The following is a 24,425-nucleotide window of genomic DNA, read 5'->3' as shown; positions in this document are numbered from 1 at the left end:
TAAATCAGCACACAATAGCTTGGGGGGTGGGGTAGCAGTATTGCTGTTCTAAATGGCTACCCAGTTATGATTTGGGCTCTCCACAGAAATGTTAGACCTGATGCTGTGACAGACATGTAATGTCTTTCCCACCCCTGTGTACACTACTGATAACTATTTCTCTTTCTGTAACTGTTATGCAGGTTTGCAAGTACATGTATCATAAAGCAGAGTCTATCTACAAAAGGCTTGTGCCACAATAAATATTACCAAGACCCTTCATTCTTGCTGCTGCAACAGGTGACTTCCCTAGAAATAAGGAAGAGTTTGTCAGAGCTGTTTTGGACACATTTTTCACAGGCCGGAAAATCAAGTTGCCTCCAGGTGCGGTCACTGAGAAGCCCCTGATGTGTGTACCTGCGCCGTACAAGCATTTGTTGTAGCCACGCTACAGTGTTATTTGTTTAAATAGTCATAGAGCACACTTTCAGAGAAAGACCGCAAGGTTGCATACGGCCTAAAAAACACAGCATTGCAATAATGTTGATAAATGCACAAATGAAAACATCGGTAAATATCAGTTTGTAAAAATAAGATCCTGTTTCAAAGGCTTGCTGGTGTTCAAAAGATGTCTAAGATAAGTCAGTGGTGATTTTTGCACATTATTAAGCAGCAGCACATAGAGATAGGTCTCCCAAATAGAATGTGTGGGATAAGGTAGTCTGATGCAAGGCAGGACAGAGCTCTTACATCTATAAGAATTGTGTAGAAGAAGGGATTTCAGTAAGTATAGCTTGCATGACGAAGGTACACCTGCTCACATTCCCACTTCTTCACAACTAAAAGGTTCAAGAGCCCCATTCTCTTTTGCATCTGGCCACCTCCGTGTGCGCTGACCCTAGGTCAACAGTCCTACACACACTTAAAGGTAAAAAGGGACCCCTGACCTTTAGGTCCCATCGCAGACAACTCTGGGGTTGTAGCGCTCATCTCGCTTTATTGGCCGAGGGAGCCAGTGTACAGCTTCCGGGTCATGTGGCCAGCATGACTAAGCCGCTTCTGGAGAACCAGAGCAGCGCACAGAAACGCTGTTTACCTTCCTGTCGGAGTGGTACCTATCTATCTATTTGCACTTTGAACTACTCACGCTTACTTAGAAATAAATCCCACTGAAATCAATGGGACTTGCTTTCAGGGAAATAGGGGCTGTTATTCAACTAAGGTATATTCAGAGCAGACCCTCAGAAATTTAGGTACATACCTAAGTTAGGTTTCAACAGTTTCAATAGGCTGGCTTCAACTCAGGTGTGGCATGTAATCCTAAACTTGTTTACTCAGAAGTAAATCCCACTTTTACAGCCTCTGGGTGTAAAACTTGTTTCCCTGCTGTGAGGCTGAATTCTGTTGCCTTTTACCTTCCAAGAAGAAACTAAAGTTGAAAGGCAAACCGCACCTTTCAGGAATGCATAATAGCAACTATTAAGACACAGTTTATTCCTGTGGATACAATACGTCCACCCACCTCAGTAAATAAATGCTGGAATTTATTGTAAGGATCTTTAATAATTTTTAGATGGATGTTGGCTTAGGTAGACATAAATAGTCACTGAAAGGCCCACTGAGAATGAATCTATGCTTTCATACGGGTCATTCAGTTATGAAGAATGAAATGCAGTAGTTCCCCCCCCCCCCATTTTAAACACAAATATTGTTAAGAGTAGGTCTTTGGAACTGAAACCTCTATCAGGGATAACAATTTGAATACAGCATGATGAAGAACCAGCAATACTGGTTCTGCCTGCATGCTGGCCAATGCAAAGCAAGAAATGGACAAAAGGCTCTTTTATCCCTCCTCCTCAGTATGAACAGCCACGGAACTGTGTGTGTGTGTGTGTGTGTGTGTGTGTGTATTATTACCCCTGCTTTAGCCTTACAAATAAATGAGAGCTGCTGAAAACATGCAGCAGAATCAGGTGGCAGAACAAACAATACAATTTAGGGCAGATAAATGGGGAAGCATGCAGGTATGATGGTGATGGTGATGGTGACGGTGACGGTGATGATAAGTTTGTGGTTACAGTGTGCATGGAACAGGGATGGGTCTAGCCTGACCAGTTTCCCCCAGATTCTTTCAGTACACATGAAGAGGGTCATCTAACTCACCCTTTGTGCAAGGATTCATAGGAGAAAGTGGCTGAAGTTTATCATGCATTGGATCTGAGGCCTAGGTTGACACTGCCACCTGTCACACCAATTAATTCCCAATCCCTAGTTATTATTTAGGGGTGGGCAACCTCAAGCCCAAGGGGTGTATACGGCTTTCCAAGCTTCTCTCTCTCTGGCCCCTGGAACTCTCTGGCTCCATCCACCACTGGCATGCAGCCCTCAGCCAGCTGTCCATGAGGCAATGTGGCCCTCAGTCTCAAAAACATTCCCTGCCCATTGTAATCTCTAGTTTAAAAGTTTGGGTTTATGGCAATCTGCCAACTGAATTACATACCCCTCAACTGTCCTGACATTCCATTTTGTGCAAAGTGCACGAGATCAAGGTCCTGAAAGATGGACGTCCAGGTTTTCCACTGGGACATGTTGCAGGGTATGGAAATATGCTCTCCTTTGACAAGGCCTTCGTCTACCCAGGCAGCAGAAGGGTTTCTTTAACAACTCCCAACAAAATGAGCAAATGTAGCTGACAAGATCTGCCCTGGAGAATTACAGCCAAAAGCGTTCATAGATTTAGACACACTCAACAGTTATGAAATCAAGCTTTAATAATGCTTCATGGGAGGGGAAATTACACTTCTATAAATATGTTTAGGCTCGGCTGATTTTCTCTTCCTTGAGGCGATAATTTTCGTTGCTTACTTTTCTACAGTTTATTTTCGTGTGCTGAGTGAAAAATTAGTGGGGAACCAAATTTTCTCTTTACCTGGTCATATAAATATTGTCTTAAAGGGGGGGATTGATATTTTCTGGGTACAATCTATAGCAGGGGTCAGCAAACGTTTTCAGCAGAGGGTCGGTCCACTGTCCCTCAGACTTTGAGGGGGCTGGACTATATCTTGACAAAAACAAATGAACGAATTCCTATGCCCCACAAATAACCCAGAGATGCATTTTAAATACAGTGGTACCTCTGGATGCGTTACGGAGCCCCGTTCGCATCCTGAAGCAAATGCAACCCTCGTCCGCGCATCCGCGGGTCACGATTCGCCACTTTCATGCATGCGTGTGACGTCATTTTGAGCATCTGCGCATGTGTGAGCGGTGAAACCCAGAAGTAACACACTCTGCTACTTCTGGGTCACCGCGCAGTGCAACCTGAAAAGGCTTAACCTGAAGCGACTTCAACCCAAGGTATGACTGTAAAAGGACACATTCTACTCATGTAAAAACGTGCTGATTCCTGGACCATCTGCGGGCCGGATTTAGAAGGCAATTGGGCCTAATCCGGCCCCCGGACCTTAGTTTGCCTACCCATGATCTATAGGGTGCTCACTTATATATCACCAAAAAACAGGAAGTGCATCACCACCACATCCAATTCAGCCATGTCCACTGATTGGCCAGCTGCCTCTTTGATGACTACCCTTTGAACTTTGTTCTCAGAAAGCAGAGGAGGAACTGGCCAACTCACCCTCCCTTACAGAGCATGGCCTCTTCAACATCACTATCTGAACTTTCCCCAATTTCAGGTTCCTCCTCCTCTGAAGGATCCTGCTCTTGCCACACTGTCTCACTTTGCACCATGTGGCCCATGACGTGAACCATAAACCTAAAGATTCCCAGTATTCATTTTTTTTTTTTTTTAAATCAAGTTCCTAGCACGTGGGGAACCTGAGATGCGAGACAAAAAGTACATGCATTCATCTCCTAATTTGTTTTATGAGAAACTAACCACTTTTCCATGCTTTTAGCCAATGAATGAAGTCATACCAATGGTTGAAATGTAGGAATGCAGATCAAGCCCACTAAAGGCTATAGTGAAATGCCCATTTTCTGAACTCTGGAGCAGGAACATCTCCAGTTTGTTTTTGAGCCTTTTCTGCTGGTCTTCCCTGGGGAAGTGATTGCTGCTGCTGCTGCACAGATATCCAGGATTTTAGTTTAGCTGCAAATGGGAAGTTGTGTGTCAACTGAAAAATGAAAGGTAGCCGCAAAGACAGGAGTTCATGATCTTTCTAACCTGAGGCTTATTTCATACCAAAAGAAAGCATCTCTCCCTCCTGAGTCAGAAAACATTTTAAATGATACTATGCCAATACAGATAAAGTCCACAATTATTATACAAATATTGTAGGGGCAGGGCTGTGGTTCATCAACCATGCAAAGTAGCTCATTATTATTATGCCCATTTTACTGGGAGAAAGAATGAGTCAGAATGACATATGACAAGCCTGAGATGCAATTGTTATCCTGGTGAGTTGATGTGGGCTTGTTTGTTTTTAGGGCAATGCAGGGTGTGTGCAAAGTTGACTGTAGCAGCAATGTGCTTAATTAAGTGCTGAAGGGGGTGACAGGAGCCAGGGAAAGTAAAGCGGGATTTCAGCTGTGGGTGGAAAGAGAGTGTCTGGATGTCAGATCTATACATAAGAAGATGAATACCCACTGAGAAGCAATGCAGGGTTAGACCTGGAATACAAGCTTCTCACTGTATGACCACCACTCAGTCAAGAGATGGACCAGAATGAATAGGCACGCTAACTATGTTTAGTTATTTATTTGGGGTACTTATGAAGAAACTCCTGCCGACGCCCATCTATGTAGCCTTTCAGTTAAACACTATATTGAGAAATTTCCTACAGACCATCTGAGCTCATTCAGCTAAATGAGTTCCTGACACATGCATCCAACTTCTCCATCAGCTTATATTTTACAATCAAAGAGCATTATCTCTCCAGAATGGTGGCCGGCTGATCCTTCGTCCATTTTTAATCGTTCCAGCCTACCTTCGCTTTTAATTTGTTTTAAAAGCAAAAGGCCAAAATTACTCATCCATTTCCTGCTATAAAGCAACGTTTGATTTCAGCATAGTCATCATATTATTTCTCTCTCTCTCTCGTAATAATTTTTTTTAATTATTTATACCCTGCCCATCTGGATCGGTTTCCCCAGCCACTCTGGTAGCGTGTAATGGCTGTGCCAACACCCAAAGATCACTTAACTCATATTCAGATGGATAACCTTCATTACAGCAAAGCTGCAGAACACTCATTCTGTTCTTGGCGGGAGAACTGAGGCATGACTTCACCAGAATTATTTTGGAAACTGAATATATTGCGGATCACATTCTGACTATCCTGAGTATGTCATGTTTAATCCAGCCAGGTTAGCTTCTTGCATTTAGCAAAGGGAAGTCCCACTGATCCAAATACAGTGGTACCTCAGGTTAAGAACTTAATTTGTTCCGGAGGTCTGTTCTTAACCTGAAACTGTTCTTAACCTGAGGTAGGTACTATTTCTGGGTTAGCGGAGTCTGTAACCTGAAGTGTCTTTAAGCTGAAGAATCTGTAACCCAAGGTACCACTGTATAAAGGTGCCTGCATTTGTGCTGGCTAGCATTTCTTGTGCTCCTAACTACAGCACAAACCACAAAGGCAGATAACTGCCACATCGACTAGAGACCCTTAAGTAGGGGTGGGGAACTCCTGGCGCATGAGACTGATGCAGCCTTCTGAGTGTCTCTATCCAGCCCTCTGGACTCTTCCCACAATTGGCTCTGTTCCACACCCTCTCCACATGCTTTTGCCAGGGTGGAATGTGCCCTTTAATGATGCCAATGCCCCTAGCTTGCCTGGATAGAAGCAAGCAAGATTAGGTGGTGTGGTATACAGAAACCCCTGGCTTTTGCCTGGCTGGAATGTATCCGATTGAGCAAAGAAAAGAGTCATGTCTGCTGCTCTGCCCCCTCCTGCCCCTGACCCCACCCACCACAAGTGTGCACTAGAAGGTTGCCCACGAATGAAAGCATCCCAAAGGTGGGGGGGGGGGGGAGTCTCCTGCTTAAGATTGTACGACTGCAATGCAGGAAACTCCCTGTCCCTTTCCAGGGTTCCTCTGTCCAATAGAAAGTTGGAGAGAGACCGAGTTGAGAAATAAGACCAAGGGTACATATTGATATAGGAATGTATTAGATAAAATGTAAAGAAATATACAATAATAAGAGTACATTCATTTGTAAAAAAGGAATATACAGTACAACGGGATAGACAGAAAGTCCAAAGTGTTGGTACATATATGAGTTTGGAATAGTTTTTTGTCCTTGTTTCTTTTCTTTAGGTATATAAACTTTGTATACATGCCAAAAATTATATTATAATAAGCTTTGTGGTGTAATATGATACTGTTTACCGATGTAACATAAGAACGTTGATAAATAAAACTCAAAAAAAGAGTAAGTAAATATGATAGCTTTACTTTATCTTATTTGTTATTCCACCTTGCCTTGCTGGAGCCACTTGCTCCATAGGCTCCTGCTAGCAATGTTGCTGCCACATTCCAGGAGGGGCAAGCTATGGGGGAATTTGGGATGTTTGATGCTTGCCAAACAATGCTGATGACTGATGGTGCAAGCTGGGATCCTGAACCTCCTGCAAAAATCTACAAAGAGCAAACCTGCTCAGTGAAGTTTGTTTTCTTTTGTTTTTTTTTAAGCAACTGTTGATCTTTTTAGTTGATCAAAATGTTTGCTTGTTAATGATACAATACGATATCTTTATTGTCATTGTCCCATACAAAACAATGAAATTGAAAAACTACATAAAACATTCAAAACCCCCTAAAAACTCTGAAACCCCATTTTAAAATACAATATTCCATGGAGACTCCTTATGCTGCATTTAGAACCAGAATTGCATTTGCGTAGAAACTGTTTCTCAGGCGGCTAGTCCTGGCCTTTATAACCCTATACCTTCTTCCAGAAGGCAGAAGCTGAAAGAGATCATTTCCGGGGTGCGCACTATCCTGTACTATCTCTGCAGCTTTCTTATGGCACCCGACAGCATCGATTTGATCTAAGGTGGGAAGAGTGCACCCAATTATTCTCTCTGCAGTCTTTACAACCCTGGACAGGATTGTTTTTTCCCTGGCCGTGCAGCTCCCAAACCACACACACAGACCATAAGTTAGTACACTCTCCACAGTGCAATGGATCTAGCCAATTGACCCACAGAACGATCCTATGAAAGTCTACTCAGAAGTCCTATTGTTTTCAGCAGTGTAAATACTCGGACTTCAGAAGCTGATCTGAAGCTCAACTAACCAACACACACACACACAGACAAATCCTAAAGAGCAGAAATGTGGATGGTTAAAAAACAAAATGAAAACACCCGAAACTGGCAGCACAGCTCTGTGCTATCAACAGCTCTTGATGGTTATAGGAAATAACAATTCTGTGACCCAATTGAAGCAAACCGATTCCCTAGTTGTGACTAGTAGCTCTGGAGCACGGGTTAGCTCAGGGCAATTGCTGCAAGCACTACTAACAAGGCAAGCCATACAAGGATGTCAACGAAACTCCAGTGGAGACTGTGTAATTCTCTACAAAGAAAGCAAGATCAGCCAAGGAGTACTAATTGGCCTCTCTGCTCCACAGCCATGAGGCTGCTTTTATGTGTCAGCAGAACCGCCTTGAAACATTGCCATTTCCCTTTACCATTTTCATCATCTGGCATTTCACCATTATACCATTATCATGCAACTAGCAAAATACCCTTCATTACCACAGGGTGTTGGCCACCAGGGCTGGCCAAAGGAACAGAGGCTAATTTGGTTTGTAAAGCTGGCTAATTCACACTTCTGGAAACAATGTATGTGCATGAAAGCACGTCTGTCCCTCAAAACCTGCCCTTTTCCAAGTTTTGAGATGCAGTTTTCCAACCAAAGGACATTTACAAAAATGCATTAATAATAATAATAATAATACCACCCCACCTATCTGGTTGAGTTTCCACAGCCACTCTGGGCAGCTTACAGCATATATAAAAACATAGTAAAATATCAAGCATTTAAAACATCCCAGTACAGGGCTGCATCCAGATGTTTTCTAAAAGTTGTGTAGTTCTTTATCTCCATCTGAAGGGAGGGTGTTCCACAGGGAGGTGAAAACAAAATTCAAAATGATGCATTATGCTAGGAAATTGCATGCCAAAAATGTGTGCAGTAGGCAAAATTGCACACACATATGTGTTCATTAGGGGAAATCTATAAATACATATGAATTTGTTTAATAAATAAAATAACAATAATAAGTAGTCTAATGGGCAAACCACAGTTATATGGGAGATCCATGGACAGCTCTCTCAATGTATATTTTCAGACCAAATGAGCTGTGATGTGTGTATATGTGGTTGTGGGGGAGCTATCAACCCAACTTAAATTATGCACCAGTGACTCCCTTCACCCCACACAACAAATCATAATTGTGGTGGTGAGAAGGTTTGGAAAAGGTTGATTCAAATCAGGCTAATAGTCTGGGGAGGAAAGGGTTTTTTTATCTCAATTTTTAAAAACTTAGGGACGCGGGTGGCGCTGTGGGTTAAACCACAGAGCCTAGGGCTTGCCGATCAGAAGGTCGGCGGTTCGAATCCCCGCGATGGGGTGAGCTCCCGTTGCTCCCTGCTCCTGCCAACCTAGCAGTTCGAAAGCACGTCAAAGTGCAAGTAGATAAATAGGTACCGCTCCGGCGGGAAAGTAAATGGCGTTTCCGTGCGCTGCTCTGGTTCACCAGAAGCGGCTCTGTCATGCTGACCACATGACCCAGAAGCTGTACGCCGGCTGTATGCCAACGTGACCCCAGAGTTGGTCACAACTGGACCTAATGGTCAGGGGTCCCTTTACCTTTACTAAAAAAATTTGGTTTTCCAAATAAATTTTAAACAAATTAACAACTAAGTGGGGGAGAAAAGGTTAAACTCGTATCTCTGTCATGGCAGCCTTGATCCAATCCACATGTTCTGGCTACTTTAAACAAACAAGCAAGCTCTGGAAGATCCAGTCACATGTCGCCTGGCCCTAACAAGAGACCTGTGTGTCTTGTGAACCCCACCAAGTCACACACAGCCCATCAGTCATGTATGTTAGGTCTTCTGCGTTCACTCTATGTCTGAGGCTGCAAAAGCAGAGGATTAACAAGTGGCAAGCAGAGAAGTTGGCTGGCTTTCACGGCCTCTGCCTGCAAATAAGGTGGTGGTCATTTTGAATCATCAATAGCCTCAAAACATTGCATTGTGCTATGTTTGGCATGGTAGGCCACAGGTTGTACAGGCCGGGCCCAATATATGCAGCTGCCTTATGTTTGACGGACCATTGGGTCAACTAGCCCACCTCCAAAGGCGTCACCTAGCCGTGGCTCTCAGGCAGTAGTCTTTTCTAGCCTGGTGGTTGGAAATCTTTTTACAGGGAGATATCCCACAGATTAATGTGCATGTAAAACATAACCTCTACCACTGAGCTCTGATTCCTCCCTTGGTGTGCCTCCCTAGAGTGTGAGAGGCAGTTCTGTCTAATTGTTTAGAACAGTGTACTAATGTACACTACTGGGAAAACCATAGCTTTAACTATACGGACCTTTGTTGGCAAGGTGATGTCTCTGCTTTTTAAGATGCTGTCTAGGTTTGTCATTGCTTTTCTCCCAAGAAGCAGGCGTCTTTTAATTTCGTGACTGCTGTCACCATCTGCAGTGATCATGGAGCCCAAGAAAGTAAAATCTCTCACTGCCTCTGTTTCTTCCCATTCTATTTGCCAGGAGGTGATGGGCCCAGTGGCCATGATCTTAGTTTTTTCCCCCCAGTAGTGATGTATGGAAGTGAGAGCTGGACCATAAAGAAGGCTGATCGCCAAAGAATTGATGCTTTTGAATTATGGTGCTGGAGGAAACTCTCGAGAGTCCCATGGACTGCAAGAAGATCAAACCTATCCATTCTGAAGGAAATCAGCCCTGAGTGCTCACTGGAAGGACAGATCCTGAAGCTGAGCCTCCAATACTTTGGTCTCCTCATGAGAAGAGAAGGCTCCCTGGAAAAGACCCTGATGTTGGGAAAGATGGAGGGCACAAGGAGAAGGGGACGACAGAGGATGAAATGGTTGGACAGTGTTCTCGAAGCTACCAGCAGGAGTTTGACCAAACTGCGGGAGGCAGTGGAAGACAGGAGTGCCTGGTGTGCTCTGGTCCATGGGGTCACGAAGAGTCGGACAAGACTAAACAACTAAACAACAACAACAACTAATGTACACTGTGTACTAATGTAAACTAATGTACTAACTGTTCAGAACAGTGTTCTTCAGCTTTCAGTCCCTAGATGTTGTTGAGACTACAACACCCATACTCCCTGATGGCTGACTAAGACAGATATGGATGGTGGGAATTGTAGTCCAGCAACATGAAGCCCCAAGGCTAAAGAACACAGATTTAGAACACAGTGCATATACTGTAGGTGACTAAGACTGTAAGAAGAGTCCTGCTTGATTAGACCAAATCTGGCCCAGCACCTATTTCTCACAATAGCCAACTGGATGCTTATGGGACCTAAGCACAGCAGCACTCTCCCCACTTGTGATTCGCAGCTTCTGGCATTCAGAGGGAAACTGCCTCTGACACTGGGAAGCACCCAAACTTTGTTCTTGGAAGCTTTGTAGAACCTCATTAGGCTGCTGGCAGCCTGACCTGAAAACAGCTTGTAAAAGCCATAAAACGAATGTCGAAAGCACGGCAGCACACATTCTGCAACGGATGTGCAATTTCTAAATGAGAGACTGTGACCAAATGTTGGCTTTGAGATAAACACTGACTACCAGTGCTTTCTTCTTCATTTACAGCCTTGCGAGCTACACCAAGCTAGAATCCATCCTGCCCCAGACTGCTAGAATAGGGAGACTCTCAAAGACCTAGCAGACTGCATTGTTATTGTAGGACTGGCGAGATGCATTTAGTCACTCACAAGTTGTACAGGCCTGTTGCACATTATGAGGTATTCTACTGAACATATCTAGTAAGGTCAACAAACAAGGAACCAATTCTGAAACCAACCGACTAGTATCCTTTAATATTTCTTTAGGAAAAAGAACATGGATTGCATTCAGTGCCATAATGAGGGGGTTGTTCTGCCAGCACAACCGTTTCTAATTGCCCAATTTATTGGTGTGCCTGCAAACCTGGAAGTAAACTCCACTGAACTCAACTGCATGGTGCAAAACACAACTTATAAAACATAAAGCATCTTCCACTAGCTGAAATGCAACCTTTAGCTTTTAATTAGAAATACAAGCATATCGTGCAATAAAGTATTACTATTTAAATCAGGCATCCCCAAACCCAGTCTTCCAGATGGGACTACAATTCCCATCATACCTGACCACTGGTCCTGTTAGCTAGGGATGATGGGAGTTGTAGTCCCAAAACAGCTGGAGGGCCGAGTTTGGGGGTGCCTGATTTAAATTGACAGCAAATGAGGATCTGGGGCAGCGTGACGGGTTCTGCCGCACTGAACACCAAGGCAAGGGGGCGCTGCAGAAAATTCCAAATATGACACAGTGGATTGAGTAGAACGGAAGGCATGGGGCTGGGGCACCAGATTTTGGCCTTGCACAGGGTGCCCCTGTTGCTAGTGTAAAGTTGAAAGCCCATCAAAGAAAGGAGGGGATGCCCATTCTCTCTGTCATTTTCCTCATCCTCTGACTTCCTGAATGGCAATCTGTCACAAACACACTTGAAAGCCTCCTTATCACCTCATTCCCTTGCTAGAGCAAGGAAGGTTTGTCAATTGCCCTGACACCCAAGCAAATGACATCATCACTCCTGTCCTGGAAAAAAACAGTCCCAGAGTGGCACCCCACTGCATGCAGGGCAGACCTTGGGGTCTCAAATTTCAGTGTGTGATGCCAAAATTTGGCACCACAGTCTCTCGCCTTCCATTCAACATCATAGTTGAGGCACCCCCTGCAGGGCCTCTGAGGCTCTGTGCCCAGTGCGACCCAATTACTTGCGCTCCCCAAAAGCCACCTCTGCTGCATTCTCTCCACTACACGATGGCCAATGACTATTTCGAGTAGGATTCCAGGTGCACACAGCCAGCAGGGAAGGGAGGAAGGTGGAGGAAAGGGCAAAGAAAGAACTGTTCAGCTTCATCTTTAAGCCAGTGTGGTGTAGTCATTAAGAGCACTGGACTTGTAATCTGGTGAACCGGGTTCGATTCTCCGCTCCTCCACCTGCAGCTGCGGGGTGACCTTGGGCTAGTCACACTTCTCTGAAGTCTCTCAGCCTAACTCACCTCACAGAGTGTTTGTTGTGGGGGAGGAAGGGAAAGGAGTTTGTTAGCTGCTTTGAGACTCCTTAGGTAAAGGTAAAGGGACCCCTGACCATTAGGTCCAGTCGCAGACGACTCTGGGGTTGCAGCGCTCATCTTGCTCTATAGGCCAAGGGAGCTGGCGTTTGTCCACAGACAGCTTCCGGGTCATGTGGTCAGCATGACTAAGCCGCTTCTGGTGAGCCAGAGCAGCGCACGGAAACATTGTTTACCTTCCCGCTGGAGCGGTACCTATTTATCTACTTGCACTTTGACATGCTTTCAAACTGCTAGGTGGGCAGGAGCTGGGACCGAAGAACAGGAGCTCACCCCGTCGCGGGGATTTGAACCGCCGACCTTATGATCAGCAAGTCCCAGGCTCTGTGGTTTAGACCACAGCGCCACCCGCGTCCCTTTGAGACTCCTTAGGGTAGTGATAAAGCGGGATATCAAATCCAAACTCTTCTTCTTTATCTTCATTGGTGACTTTAAAGGTACCAAGCAAATCTCATGGGCAGGGTTTCCCAAACTTGGGTCTCCAGTTGTTTTTGGACTACAATTCCCATCATTCCTGACCACTGGTCCCTGCTAGCTAGGGGAGGTGGGAGTTGCAGTCCAACCAGCTGGAGACCCAAGTTTCAGAAACATTGCTCTAGTCAAGCTTTACAGATGAGAGGACATGGCTTCTCCACATGCACAATCTCCTGCAGGTCACCTTTCAGAAATTAACCATTGCAGGGATTATGGTATTCCAGAAAAATCCACTCTGGGTGATTTATTCAGACGTAACAGCTTTTCTATGATGAGCATGTCTCTGCTGAAATTATTCATTATTTAGAAAGCACTCTTGATTCATGCCATAGATCAAACAGCCATAAAGTTTCCCTTTGTTTCAAATTGTTATAAGAAGAGGGTTTGGATGTGTCATCTAGCAGCTCCTAGAAGCCAGAAATATTGGCAAAGGAGGAGGGCAACTCCTGCGATGATTCTGGTGGCCATTAGTCAGCTATCGGGTGGAATAACTTTGTGGCAGGATCAGCCCCACCCACTTGGACTGGACATTGCTCCCTCCTCTGCTCCCGGACGCAAGAGGTGAAATGGATTTGGCTTCCCAGATGCAGCATCACTTTATTTACAGCAAATAGGGACGGGACATTGGTGTAGCAGGGGCAGAGCCAATCAGTACTCCCACCTACATCTCACTGCCACCCTGCTTCTGCACTGCCCTGGTAAGCGACAGCAACAGTGCTGGTGCCAGGAGGCCAGGTATATGACGCCACCCCTGCCTGCCTGCCACTCCTTGCTGAGTCTAATCTCGGAAAAGGAGAGGTTTTTTTTTTCTGATGAGAGGTTGCTCTCCAAGTCAGCCAGGATCTACACAGGAGACAGAGCTGTATAATCATGCTATATGAATTATAAAATTAAGAAGTGGTACCTGAGCTGCTTTCCCCCTCCTCCCTCCCCAACTCTTTTTCCTCGCATGCCATGTCTTTTAGATCAGTCTCTCATTTATTTTGGTAAAGGGATTTACATCCCCGCTCTTTCCCTAAGTAAAGGAGTGAGATATCCAAATAAAAAAAAGAAGCGGTAGTTGTAAGGCTATGATCTAAAACCACTTTTCCCAACCTTGGGGGTGTGTGTGTGTGTCCCCCCTAATGCTGTTGGACTACAATTCCCATCAGTCCCAGATGGCATAGCCCAATGGTCAGGGATGATGGGAGTTGTAGTGCAACCACATTGAGGCAACTCATTCCTTTACTTAGCAAAACGAGGGGGCACATAGATGCTTTTACAGTACAATACTAAAATAAAGGAATGAATGAACAGCCGGTTGTAACACAGCGCATCCGCTAAGGAGATGTCCCTTTGCATCTCTCCACTAGTAGGGTTGCCATATTTCAAAAAGTAAAATTCCTGGCACCTGGGTGAGACAAGCAAAGGTAGGATAAAGAAGGGATTTTGGCTGCCAGGGCTCTCCTCTTGTCCTGGTTTCTATCCAGGCCTGTGCACAGAGCAAAAGAATGCTGGCAGGAGCAGCGCCCGCCCGCCTCGCTCTCTTTCCGCCTTCGTTCCCTCGACCAGGATCCGTGGGCTGGAATGGCAGCCTCCGCCTGGGCGTGCCACCTTGCAATGGCGTCAGGAGCAACCTGTCAGCTCCGGCTGCCTGGGCGAGACCCCCGCCAGCAAAACAGCCCCTTCCAGAGGTCGACCTCTCCCTCAGAGTCCCAGCTTATAGGGAAAGGATCCACCCAGTCCCCCGAAGGGCATCGGCGGGTTTCTTTATCTCCCGAGGAGAAGGAGAGGGTGGGGGAGCGCAATGCAACCCACTCAGCGCGTCCCGGGAGCGCGCAGATGCCCGTGGAGAGCGCTGCCCGCCTCCAAGGCAATCTCTCGCTTTGGCGACTGAAGCGCCTTTGAAATAAACGCAGATCTGGGAAAGCAAACTCACATGGCGAACACAACCGGAGACGGTGGTGGTAGGGCGGTGGGGGGTGGGGGGGGGAGTCCGGATCGGGGAACGGGAGATCCACCGCGCGGCTTGGAGACAGACCGGCAGAGAAAAGAAAAACGTTTACATCCGGCCGTGGGAATGCCCGCCGCCCCGGATCGTTGGGAAGGGGCGAGCCCGAGCGACGAAGGCAGGGCCAGGGCGCAGCAGCCGGCCTCGCCGAGAGAGCCGCCGAGCGAAGAGACAGCGAGAAAAAGGAGGCCGCCGCGGCGTCCATCCAAGCCGGGCAGGAGAACCCAGGAAGGCGCGCTGGCTGCGGCGCAGGCGAGGCCCGTCGGAGGCGCGCGCGCGGGAAGGGGAGCGAGGGGATCCGGGCCGGGTGCTGCCTTACCCGCCGCGGTGCTTGCTGTCCATCCGCTTCTTCTGCCGGACCGGCTGCAAGGGGATGTTGTCGGTCATGATGGCCGCGGCGGCGGGGAGGATCTCGCCTTCCCACCAGCAGCCTCGCCAGGCGCGGCCCAGCCTCTCCGCGCTCTGATGGCAGCGGCGGCGGCGGCGCTGCCGAGGACGACCGGGCGGGCTGGGGGCTGGGCGGCGACGCGCAGGTAACGTGGACGCTCACGCCGCCCCCTCCCCCGCATCTCCCCCTCCCCGGCCCACCCATTGGGCGGCTGTCGCCCCCGCCACTAGGCAACGCTGCCTCCCCCACCCGTCCCCCGGCTCAACGCACCCCGCGCCGCAGGGTCTCTTCTTCGCGCCTTCCACCATCTCTCCAGGTAAAGGTGCTGCGCTTCTCCGCCAAGCTGCGCTTCCGAGCAGCCGCGGCCTTGGAGAAAGTTGCTGGCCAGGTTGGACGTCAAACCATCCCCGCAGCAAAGTCACTCTCCCCGCACCCCCCTCCACACACACTTCCTGGTGCCAGGATATTTGGCTGGCTGCCACGCTGGCCAGGCGTCTGTGCCAGGTATAGGGAGCTGGCTTGGATTGGCAGGTGACTCTTTCTTCAACCCTGGCCCTGGGGTGGCATCCTTCAGTGGACTGGAGGGCAGTAGGTGCCTGAGGGATTCTGTTTCACAAACCACAGCCCTGATCCCCAAGAGAAGGGTAAGACCAGGAACCTCAAGGTTAATGGCCGAGTGCTGACACCCAGTATTTGAGGCCATTGCCTCACTCTGTCTAGTGATAGGGCCAGCCCCATAGGTGCTTGTTGCTCCTGACCAATCTCACTTACTTTTTGCCCCACTCTTTGCAGGCACAGGTCTGCACTTAAAAGCTCCTTGTCAAGATGTTGTTGTTGTTGCACTGGAACACCTCCCCCAACAAAACCACTCTTTAGTGCTCAGTCGGAGCAAACATCAATTCAAGTTTTCCATGGGTTGTTGTTTGTTCCAATGGGTTTTTGAACAGGAAGTTTGGGGCGGAGGAGAAAAAGGTGCTCTGACACAAGAGCTTCAAAGCACAGACTGTGCCTGGAAAGAGTGGAGGAAAGGGAAGTGTGGCCAAGCCCTCAAACCTAAGCATTATTTTGTCCCACCTGTGTGCAGTGACAGCTAGACACTTCAGACCCCCCTGGGCTGAAACCAGGCTGCTTAGATTGTGAGAACCTTTTACTTTTCCCAAATTACAGGAGTCACAAGGCCATTGGTTGACCCAGATTAAACACAGTTGGGGAGTGCCAACACCAAGTTTTGAGGGACCCTTCAGGAAGTTGCTTCCTACCTTCCCGAGTGCAGGTTATATAGTTTTGGGGATGTTGTTGGACTACAACTCCCATAATATTTGATCAGGGGAGTTGTAGTCCAACAGCATCCAAAGCGCTGCAAGCTAGCTAGCCTTGCTGTTGCATCACCACTGCTCCTTCTGCAAGATGCTCAGAGAAAGCAGAGTGCAAAGCAATAGGAGGCTGCAGCTGCTGCTTCTTAATTTGACCCCTGCTTACTACCTGGGTGAGAACAAGTAAACAGGCAGTGACAGAAGTAGCAGCCATGGCCAGGGGTTGGCAGTGGGTCCCTGCTGGGGCATGCTAACTCCTGACAATGGGTATGTATGGGCAGTTGTATTAGGTGCTCCTTTGATATGTGAAAAAAGGGATGTGGGTGGCGCTGTGGGTTAAACCACTGTGCCGCTTGGGCTTGCCAATTGAAAGGTCGGCAGTTCAAATCCCTGCGATGGGGTGAGCTTCCATTGTTCGGTCCCAGCTCCTGCCAACCTAGCAGTTTGAAAGCATGAAGTGCAAGTAGATAAATAGGTACCACTTTGGTGGGAAGGTAAACGGTGTTTCCTTGCGCTGCTCTGGTTTCGCCAGAAGCAGCTTAGTCCTGCTGGCCACATGACCCAGAAAAACTGTCTGCGGAAGTGGACAAATGCCGGCTCCCTCGGCCTGTAAAGCGAGATGAGCGCTGCAACCCCAGAGTTGTTTGCGGCCTGTAAAGCGAGATGAGCGCTGCCACCCCGGAGTTCTTTGCAACTGGACTTAATTGTCAGGGTTCCCTTTACCTTTACCTTGATATGTGAGCACTGACCTGTTTATTGAGCATTCCTTCTGATTTGTTTGCACAAAGTTTTCAAAGTTATACAGTCGTGGAGGAAGAGGGATTTGTATGCTCTTGGAGGAATGATGCAAGACAATATAGCTAAATACAGCTACTCCAGTGTGATTTAAACCAACTAAGTAGGCAAGTCCATAGCCCTCAAGTATAGAGTTTCTTCTCTTTGATTGCACCAACTGGGCTGAGAAGCTGTCACCATGCCATTGTCCTTTGATCTCAGTGCTAAATGTGGTCGTGTGTCACAGTTTGCCTATCAGCAGCTGGATTACCCTAATTGACTCCAGGAACTGGATGGTTGTCTTTGGGGAATTCTTGGCCTCTCTTCTTTAACTCTGCTGTCCCATCCTCCTTTTCCCATAGAAACAGGTGCATCCCAAAGCTGCTTGATCCCATTGAGGAATTTGATTATCCTTGCCCACTGCTCTTCCCACTTCTTCATGTCATCTGTTAAATGCATATTTATCTCATCAGGACGACACATCTGGAAAAACTCAAGGCAACAGGACTTAGGGCAGACTGCATTAATCATTGCGGCAAGTACACTGCAGAGCAGGGCCCAAGCCGAATGAATTCTATAAAAGCTGTAATTTAGCTTCACTGTCTGCACACAGGGGTGATAAGAGATTAGTCCCAAGGAAAGGAAGATATCACTTTTCTTAAAGTAACCAGTTTGTATCCGATTCTCTGTGGAAAATCATTCTCTGGAAGAGAACTAGCGGTTGTGAGAAGGGCAGACTGTAAGAGAAAGTAGCTTTTACATGTGGCTACATTTGAGCATAGGGATGTGGGTGGCACTGTGGGTTAAACCACAGAGCCTAGGACTCGCCGATCAGAAGGTCAGCGGTTTGAATCCCCGCGACGGGGTGAGCTCCCGTTGCTCTGTCCCAGCTCCTGCCAACCTAGGAGTTCAAAAGCACATCAAAGTGCAAATAGATAAATAGGTACCGCTCCGGCGGGAAGGTAAACGGCGTTTCCATGCGCTGCTCTGGTTCGCCAGAAGCGGCTTAGTCATGCTGGCCACATGACCCGGCTCCCTCAGCCAATAAAGTGAGATGAGCGCCACAACCCCAGAGTCGGTCACGACTGGACCTAATGGTCAGGGGTCCCTTTACCTTTACATTTGAGCACTGCCCAAATTACCTAAATCATGGGTAGGCAAACTAAGGCCCAGGAACTGGATCCGGCCCAAACGCCTTCTAAATCCAGCCCGCAGACGGTCCGGGAATCAACATGTTTTTACATGAGTAGAATGTGTCCTTTTATTTAAAATGCATCTCTGAGTTATTTGTGGGGCATAGGAATTCACTAATTCCCGCCCCCCTGCCCTCCCAAATATAGCCCAGCCCCTCACAAGGTCTGAGGGACAGTGGGCCAGCCCCCTGCTGGAAAAGTTTGCTGACCCCTGACCTATATGCACAGAAGACTGGGCCAAGTGGCCAGATTTGCACACTTCCTTCCAAAGGAGCCCAGGACAGCAATAATCACATTAGAACCAATCTGTGCATTGTTCAGAATGAGGCATCATTCTTTTAATGCCCTCCTATGCACAATGGAACCACCACCCTACCTAAAGTAAAGTAGAAATATTAAGCATAAACCTTTCCCTGCTGTGTTAGATTACTACATGCAGAGAGCTACCTACATGGGAGAACAGTAGAAGACATTACCCATCACCTGCAGCAGGAGAAGGAACATAGCTCAGTGGTTAGAACATCTGCTTTGCATGAAGAAGGTCCCAGATTCAGCCCGTGGCATCTTCAGGTAGGCCTGGGAGAGAGCCGTACATGAAACCTTGGAGAGTCACTACCAGCCAATGTCAACACTAGGATAGATGGACCAAAGATCTGACTGTTCCAGAGGGTAGGACCCGAACTGATGTCTTCAAGTTACAATAAAGGGAAGTCCAACTAAACATCAGGAAGAACTTTCAGACAGTAAGAGCTGTTTGACAGTGGGATAGACTCCCTTGGAAGGTGATGGACTTTTCTTCACTGGAAGTTTTAAAGCAGTGGTTGAATGGTCACCTGCCATGGATGCTTTAGTTGAGGTTCCTGCATTGCAGGGGGTTGGACTAGATGACCCTTCCAGCTCTACAATTCTATGATTCTGTAGCTCTGTACAATGCAGCTTCCTCTGTTCCTAGCAACATGGGAGCTTGAATGCTTAAGAGGCCTTTAGCCTCCTTTAGAAGACTGTTCCATGAAGTGCATTCAGATCCCAGTCATTGGCGAGGGTCTCGAGGGGCTGGCTTCATCCAAGTTCCATCTCCTTCATAAATGCCCTCAACCCATTATATTCACTTTCTAAGGAGAGACAATAAAAGAACAGCTGTGAACAGAGGCAAGGGAGTGCTCTTCTTGTGGTTTAATGGACAAAAAAAAAATCACTAAAATAAAAACATCTCACAACAGAAGTGCTTCTGCAGCTGAAACAATCGTGATCTTGGATGTCAAAACTGAAATTATTAGCGGTACGGCAATGGTATATTTGCCCTAAATCTTCTGTGTCTGAGCACCGACAAGGCCACTGCAATTAATTGGCTAGTTAATCACTACCAGACTATAATAAGCTGTTAACACCTGTATCTCTGATCTGCTGGGATGGCTTTGATTTCCCCCCACTCTTCTCTCGCCCGCTTAGACAAGTGGGCGATAGCGGATATCCTTTAAACATACATTTAATGAAGCCCTTCATAAATCCATCAGCACTTGCAAACGGAAACTACAATACAGCTCAGGCTGCTGTGTAGCTTTTGCAGAAGGGCCATTTGGCATCTTTCTACTGATGCATCTGTGTGTTCTGTGCGCTTCAAAATATACGTTATGTGTATAGCCTAGAGCTGTTTGGCAGAATTTATAGCCTAGAAGGGAGGCGGGTGGCACTGTGGGTTAAACCACAGAGCCTAGGGCTTGCCGATCAGAAGGTTGGCGGTTCGAATCCCCGTGACGGGGTGAGCTCCTGTTGCTCGGTCCCTGCTCCTGCCAACCTAGCAGTTCGAAAGCACTTCAAAGTGCAAGTAGATAAATAGGTACCGCTCCGGAGGGAAAGTAAACTGTGTTGCTCTGGTTCTCCAGAAGCGGCTTAGTCATGCTGGCCACATGACCCGGAAGCTGTACGCTGGGCTCCCTCGGACAATAAAGCAAGATGAGCGCCGCAACCCCAGAGTCAGCCACGACTGGACCTAATGGTCATGGGTCCCTTTACCTTTTATATAGCCTAGAAGGGTTTGGGACGATCAGTTCCTAAATAGTAAAAATGAGGGGGGTTTGCTAAGACACAGAGTAGCCGTTTTCTCCAGAGTTTGGCTAAAGTGTAACATTTTTATTTCTACTTTGGTGCTGTAAAGAAATAACATTTCTATCAGAATCATGCCTGCTGGCTCAGCCTCCCAGGGCCCTATTCCTCCCCATCTCATGCCTTCAGTAAATGCAGGTGTACCTTTGCGAAAACAAAGGTGTAAAAACAGGGCTAGATTCCAGTGGTGACCAAGTTGGGTGTTTGCTAGGGTCCCATAACCAACAAAGGGCCTGCCACCCTATCAATGCTAAGATCCCCCCCCCCCCAAGAAGAATTGCAGGAGTTTAGACTAGATGACCTGTTTTGAGTCATCTACAACTCTTTTATTCCAAAATTAGGTGCAGCCTAAGAGTTTCCTGGGATGGTTTCATGGACTGGTCGGACACAGAGGAATGGTGGGAGGAACCAGATGGGGAACCACCAAGAGAAGAAGTCTCAGAGCCTGGGGAGTGGTGCTGGGACGATGGTGAGTGGTCAGAGTGGGAAGACCAGGATAAGGAGGTGTCAGAAGCTGAAGAGGTAACAGGGTTTAGTGAGCATGGGTGGGGTGGGTGAGAAAGTCTGTGGCAGAGAAGTCCAGAATCAGAGGCAGAAGCTGAAGCAGGCAAGTGGAAGGAGAGAGGCCAGGAGGCAGATATGAGTTTGGCTGGTGGAGCTCCACAAGTGTCTCCCCCTCCTGCTGTGACCACTTCCCCTCCCCCTTTGTTTCCCTGAACCAGAAGAGGGCTGAAATGGATGTAGCAGTGGCAGGCTACACACAGGGGCAGTCTCCAAATTGCTTGGGAAAAGTGACTTAAGATGGCAAGATTCATAGGGCAAGACCTACTGGGGATAAGCTGCTGAGTTCATTAGGCCTTAGAAGATTGTGTTTTTCCGCATTTACCATACCCATTGAGTCAATCGCCCATCTCCTACTACCCTCCTGAGAAAAACCCCACCCCACCCTCCCACTATGTATACAGGTCTGGTGACTTCAACTTAGTTGGGTCTCTAAGGGATACGGGTGGCACTGTGGGTTAAACCACAGAGCCCAGGACTTGCCGATCAGAAGGTCGGCGGTTCAAATCCCTGCGACAGGGTGAGCTCCCATTGCTCGGTCCCTGCTCCTGCCAACCTAGCAGTTCAAAAGCACGTCAAAGTGCAAGTAGATAAATAGGTACTGCTCCGGCGGGAAGGTAAACGGCATTTCTGTGCCAGAAGCGACTTGGTTCGCCAGAAGCGACTTAGTCATGCTGACCACATGACCCAGAAGCTGTACGCATGCTCCATCGGCCAATAAAGCGAGATGAGCGCTGCAACCCCAGAGTCGGTCACGACTGGAGTCCCTTCAGGGGTCCCTTTACCTTTACCTAAGGTGCTACTGGACAATTTTATTATTTATATATATATTTCAACTGCGTCAGACCAACACGGCTACCTACCTGAATCCTCATAATGAGTTAACTCCAACTTGGAATAGTGCAATTTTACTCTTGGACAGTTTCAGGTTGCAGTAGCCTTATTGAGGTGCCATGCCTGAGCATCCCTCAAATCAGAAAAGCACAGAGTGGTAATGGTTCACAATTCAGTTCTCTGCCCATTTTCAGTTTCCTGCTTCCTGAAATCTCCTATGCTGGGAGGTCAGTAAGGTTTTCAATGGTTTAGGGCAGGAGCAGCTAACCTGGACTTCCGGGGTGGCGCCATCGGCAATGGCGGACTCCCTCTGAACTGGAGGGACTAGCTCCGCGGGAAACGGGTCTTCTCCGCTACGGCGAAGCGGGGACCCTTTCAAAAATCACAGGCGGATGAAGCCTGTGACCATGGAACTCGGCGGGCACCTTTAGCGCCCCCCCAACTTGCTAAGGAACCCACTAACGGGCTCCGAAGTGAAGAGGGGGAAGTGGCGCGGTGCTGTGAGTCAACTGCTATTTCCGTGGAGCGAAGCCGCATAGCCGTTGCCGGAGAGCGCTGCCTTTTTCCTGGGACAATTTGGACTCTAAAATAATCACCCGTGAGTACTTAGACTTTGAACAACTGGACATTAGATGGCGACTTGCGAGCAGAAAGGAATTGGATTTTAAAAATCTATTTCAATTTGGTACGGAACGGGAAGGTCTAAACAGGAAGTCAGCCTTCCGTTCTTCTGTAGACAGAATAAAGCAAAGACAACGTAAACTAGAGCTCAGAAAATCGCTTTTAAAGGATTGGATTTCATCATTTAAAATTGTGGAACTCCCCTTCGACAGCAGGAGAAGAAGGGGGATCTTTTTTGGACTGTTTAAAGTGAGTTTAAAGTAAAGCAACTTTCCTCCGTCCTGATCCTGGAGCGGGGTGTCAGGACTGACGTTTGAAGTTCATTGACCAGAGACAAACGTTTTTGACAGATAGCTAAAAGAAGAGAAACATAGTAATTCCACTGTTTCCCTTCGCATTTCAAAGGAACAAATATTGACAAAGTATCTCAAAAAGGGAAACTTTGTTGCAAGATCAAATAGAAGTTTTCCCCCTAGAGGGAGACTGTGAAACTGTAACCAACTCCAGGGAGCCGGCAGCTGTTTACAGATTACAATCGTGGGAATAGGCATTTGACCTTGCAGGACAATGTATTCAGAAGCTTTGTTGTGTGCTTTCTGCAAAACAAATGCCCTACTGGAACAGTTACATGAGAAGGTGAATTTGATGACGACTTCGACTAGAAATTTTGAACAGGCAGTGGGAAATTTTGAACAGGCAGTGGGAAAATATGTGGAGCCCACCCAGGAATTAAATCAGGAGTGTGTCCTGACAGAACAGGCTCAACAGGAATATGAGTTTTCAGATTTGACAAATGAACTTGGAAAAAGCCAGATTTGGAAAGAAAAAGTTTGGTTTGGCTTGGAAATGGGGGGCTGGATTGACCCCCCTATGCTGGGATGTTTGGACTTTTCAAATCTGGCAATGGGCCGTGAGATGTTTGGGATTGTGGGGGCTCTTAAATTTTGGAGGGTCTTTGAAACATGCTTTTAAATACCATATGGAATTCAGTGCTGAATATGGAAAAGGGGCTGATCTGTCGAGAAGGGTTAAAAATATTACCAAGCTGGAGTTACCACGAGCAGGAGACAAGGGAAAATACAGTTACAAATATCTGTTTGTATTTCTTTTTTCTACCATTAGAACTGTTTTATAAAATTGATGAATGTCAGAAAAATGTTGGAATGAAATTACTCGGCTTTAGTAAAGATGTTTAAAGAATTATGAAAGAATATTATGGTTATGAGAAGTTGGTAAGGATAAGATTTAAGTTTTAAGCTTTAAGGTTTATTTTCTTATGAAAGATAAGATCAAAACTGTTTAGGGTAATATAATGACAGAATATTATGAAATATGGAAAGGATTTGCTGGGATAATTAATAACTAGGATACAAAGAAAGGGAGGAGGAGGAGGTCAAAGAAAGAAGGTAATGACAGTTGAGGATTCGAGAATAATGAATTTGTTTTTAAATGTTCTTAAATTGTATTTTTGTTTTTTTTCCTGTCTTTTTTTCTTATTTTTGAATTTGTATTTGTATGGTTGGAAGAGGTTTGTTTTTTCCCCCTTTTCTACTTTGTTAACTATTTTTATTTTGTATTTTCTTCTGCTTCTATTTTATGTTGTAACACTTTGAAAATTTCAATAAATATTTTATATATAAAAAAAGGAGCAGCTAACCTGTGGCAACTCCTATCATCCCTTGCTATTGACTATGCTGACTGTGGCTGCTGTGAGTTTGAGCCCAGCAATAACTGGAGGGCCACAGATTTTCTACACCTGGTTCAGTGTAGCACTCCAGTAACTTTGCTTCTTCCCCAACTAGCAAAGCTGGAAAGTACCATTGGTACTCATACCAAGGGGATGTACAGTGGTAC

At 46.8% G+C, this 24,425-nt stretch overlaps 1 protein-coding gene across 3 annotated transcripts in view; it reads right to left on the bottom strand.

Annotated features, from left to right (window-relative positions):
• Positions 1-15,915, bottom strand: part of ATP9A (ATPase phospholipid transporting 9A (putative)) — a 97,262-nt gene extending 81,347 nt beyond the window's left edge. For 2 of the 3 annotated variants that reach the window (XM_081011072.1, XM_081011073.1), the window contains exon 1: positions 15,104-15,284. In XM_081011072.1, the coding sequence (XP_080867198.1) occupies positions 15,104-15,171 (68 nt within the window). In that variant the 5' untranslated portion in view covers positions 15,172-15,284. Of the gene's footprint in view, positions 1-15,103; positions 15,285-15,442 lie in introns of those variants that run through there. The other variant, XM_081011074.1, reaches the window with a different exon arrangement.
• Between the last annotated feature and the right edge of the window lie 8,510 nt (positions 15,916-24,425).

This window comes from Podarcis pityusensis (assembly GCF_964106645.2).
Source record: "Podarcis pityusensis genome assembly, chromosome: 6".
NCBI classification, from domain to species: domain Eukaryota; kingdom Metazoa; phylum Chordata; class Lepidosauria; order Squamata; family Lacertidae; genus Podarcis; species Podarcis pityusensis.
Note: the sequence above shows the minus strand (reverse complement) of the source record. Positions and strands in the feature narration are given on the sequence as shown.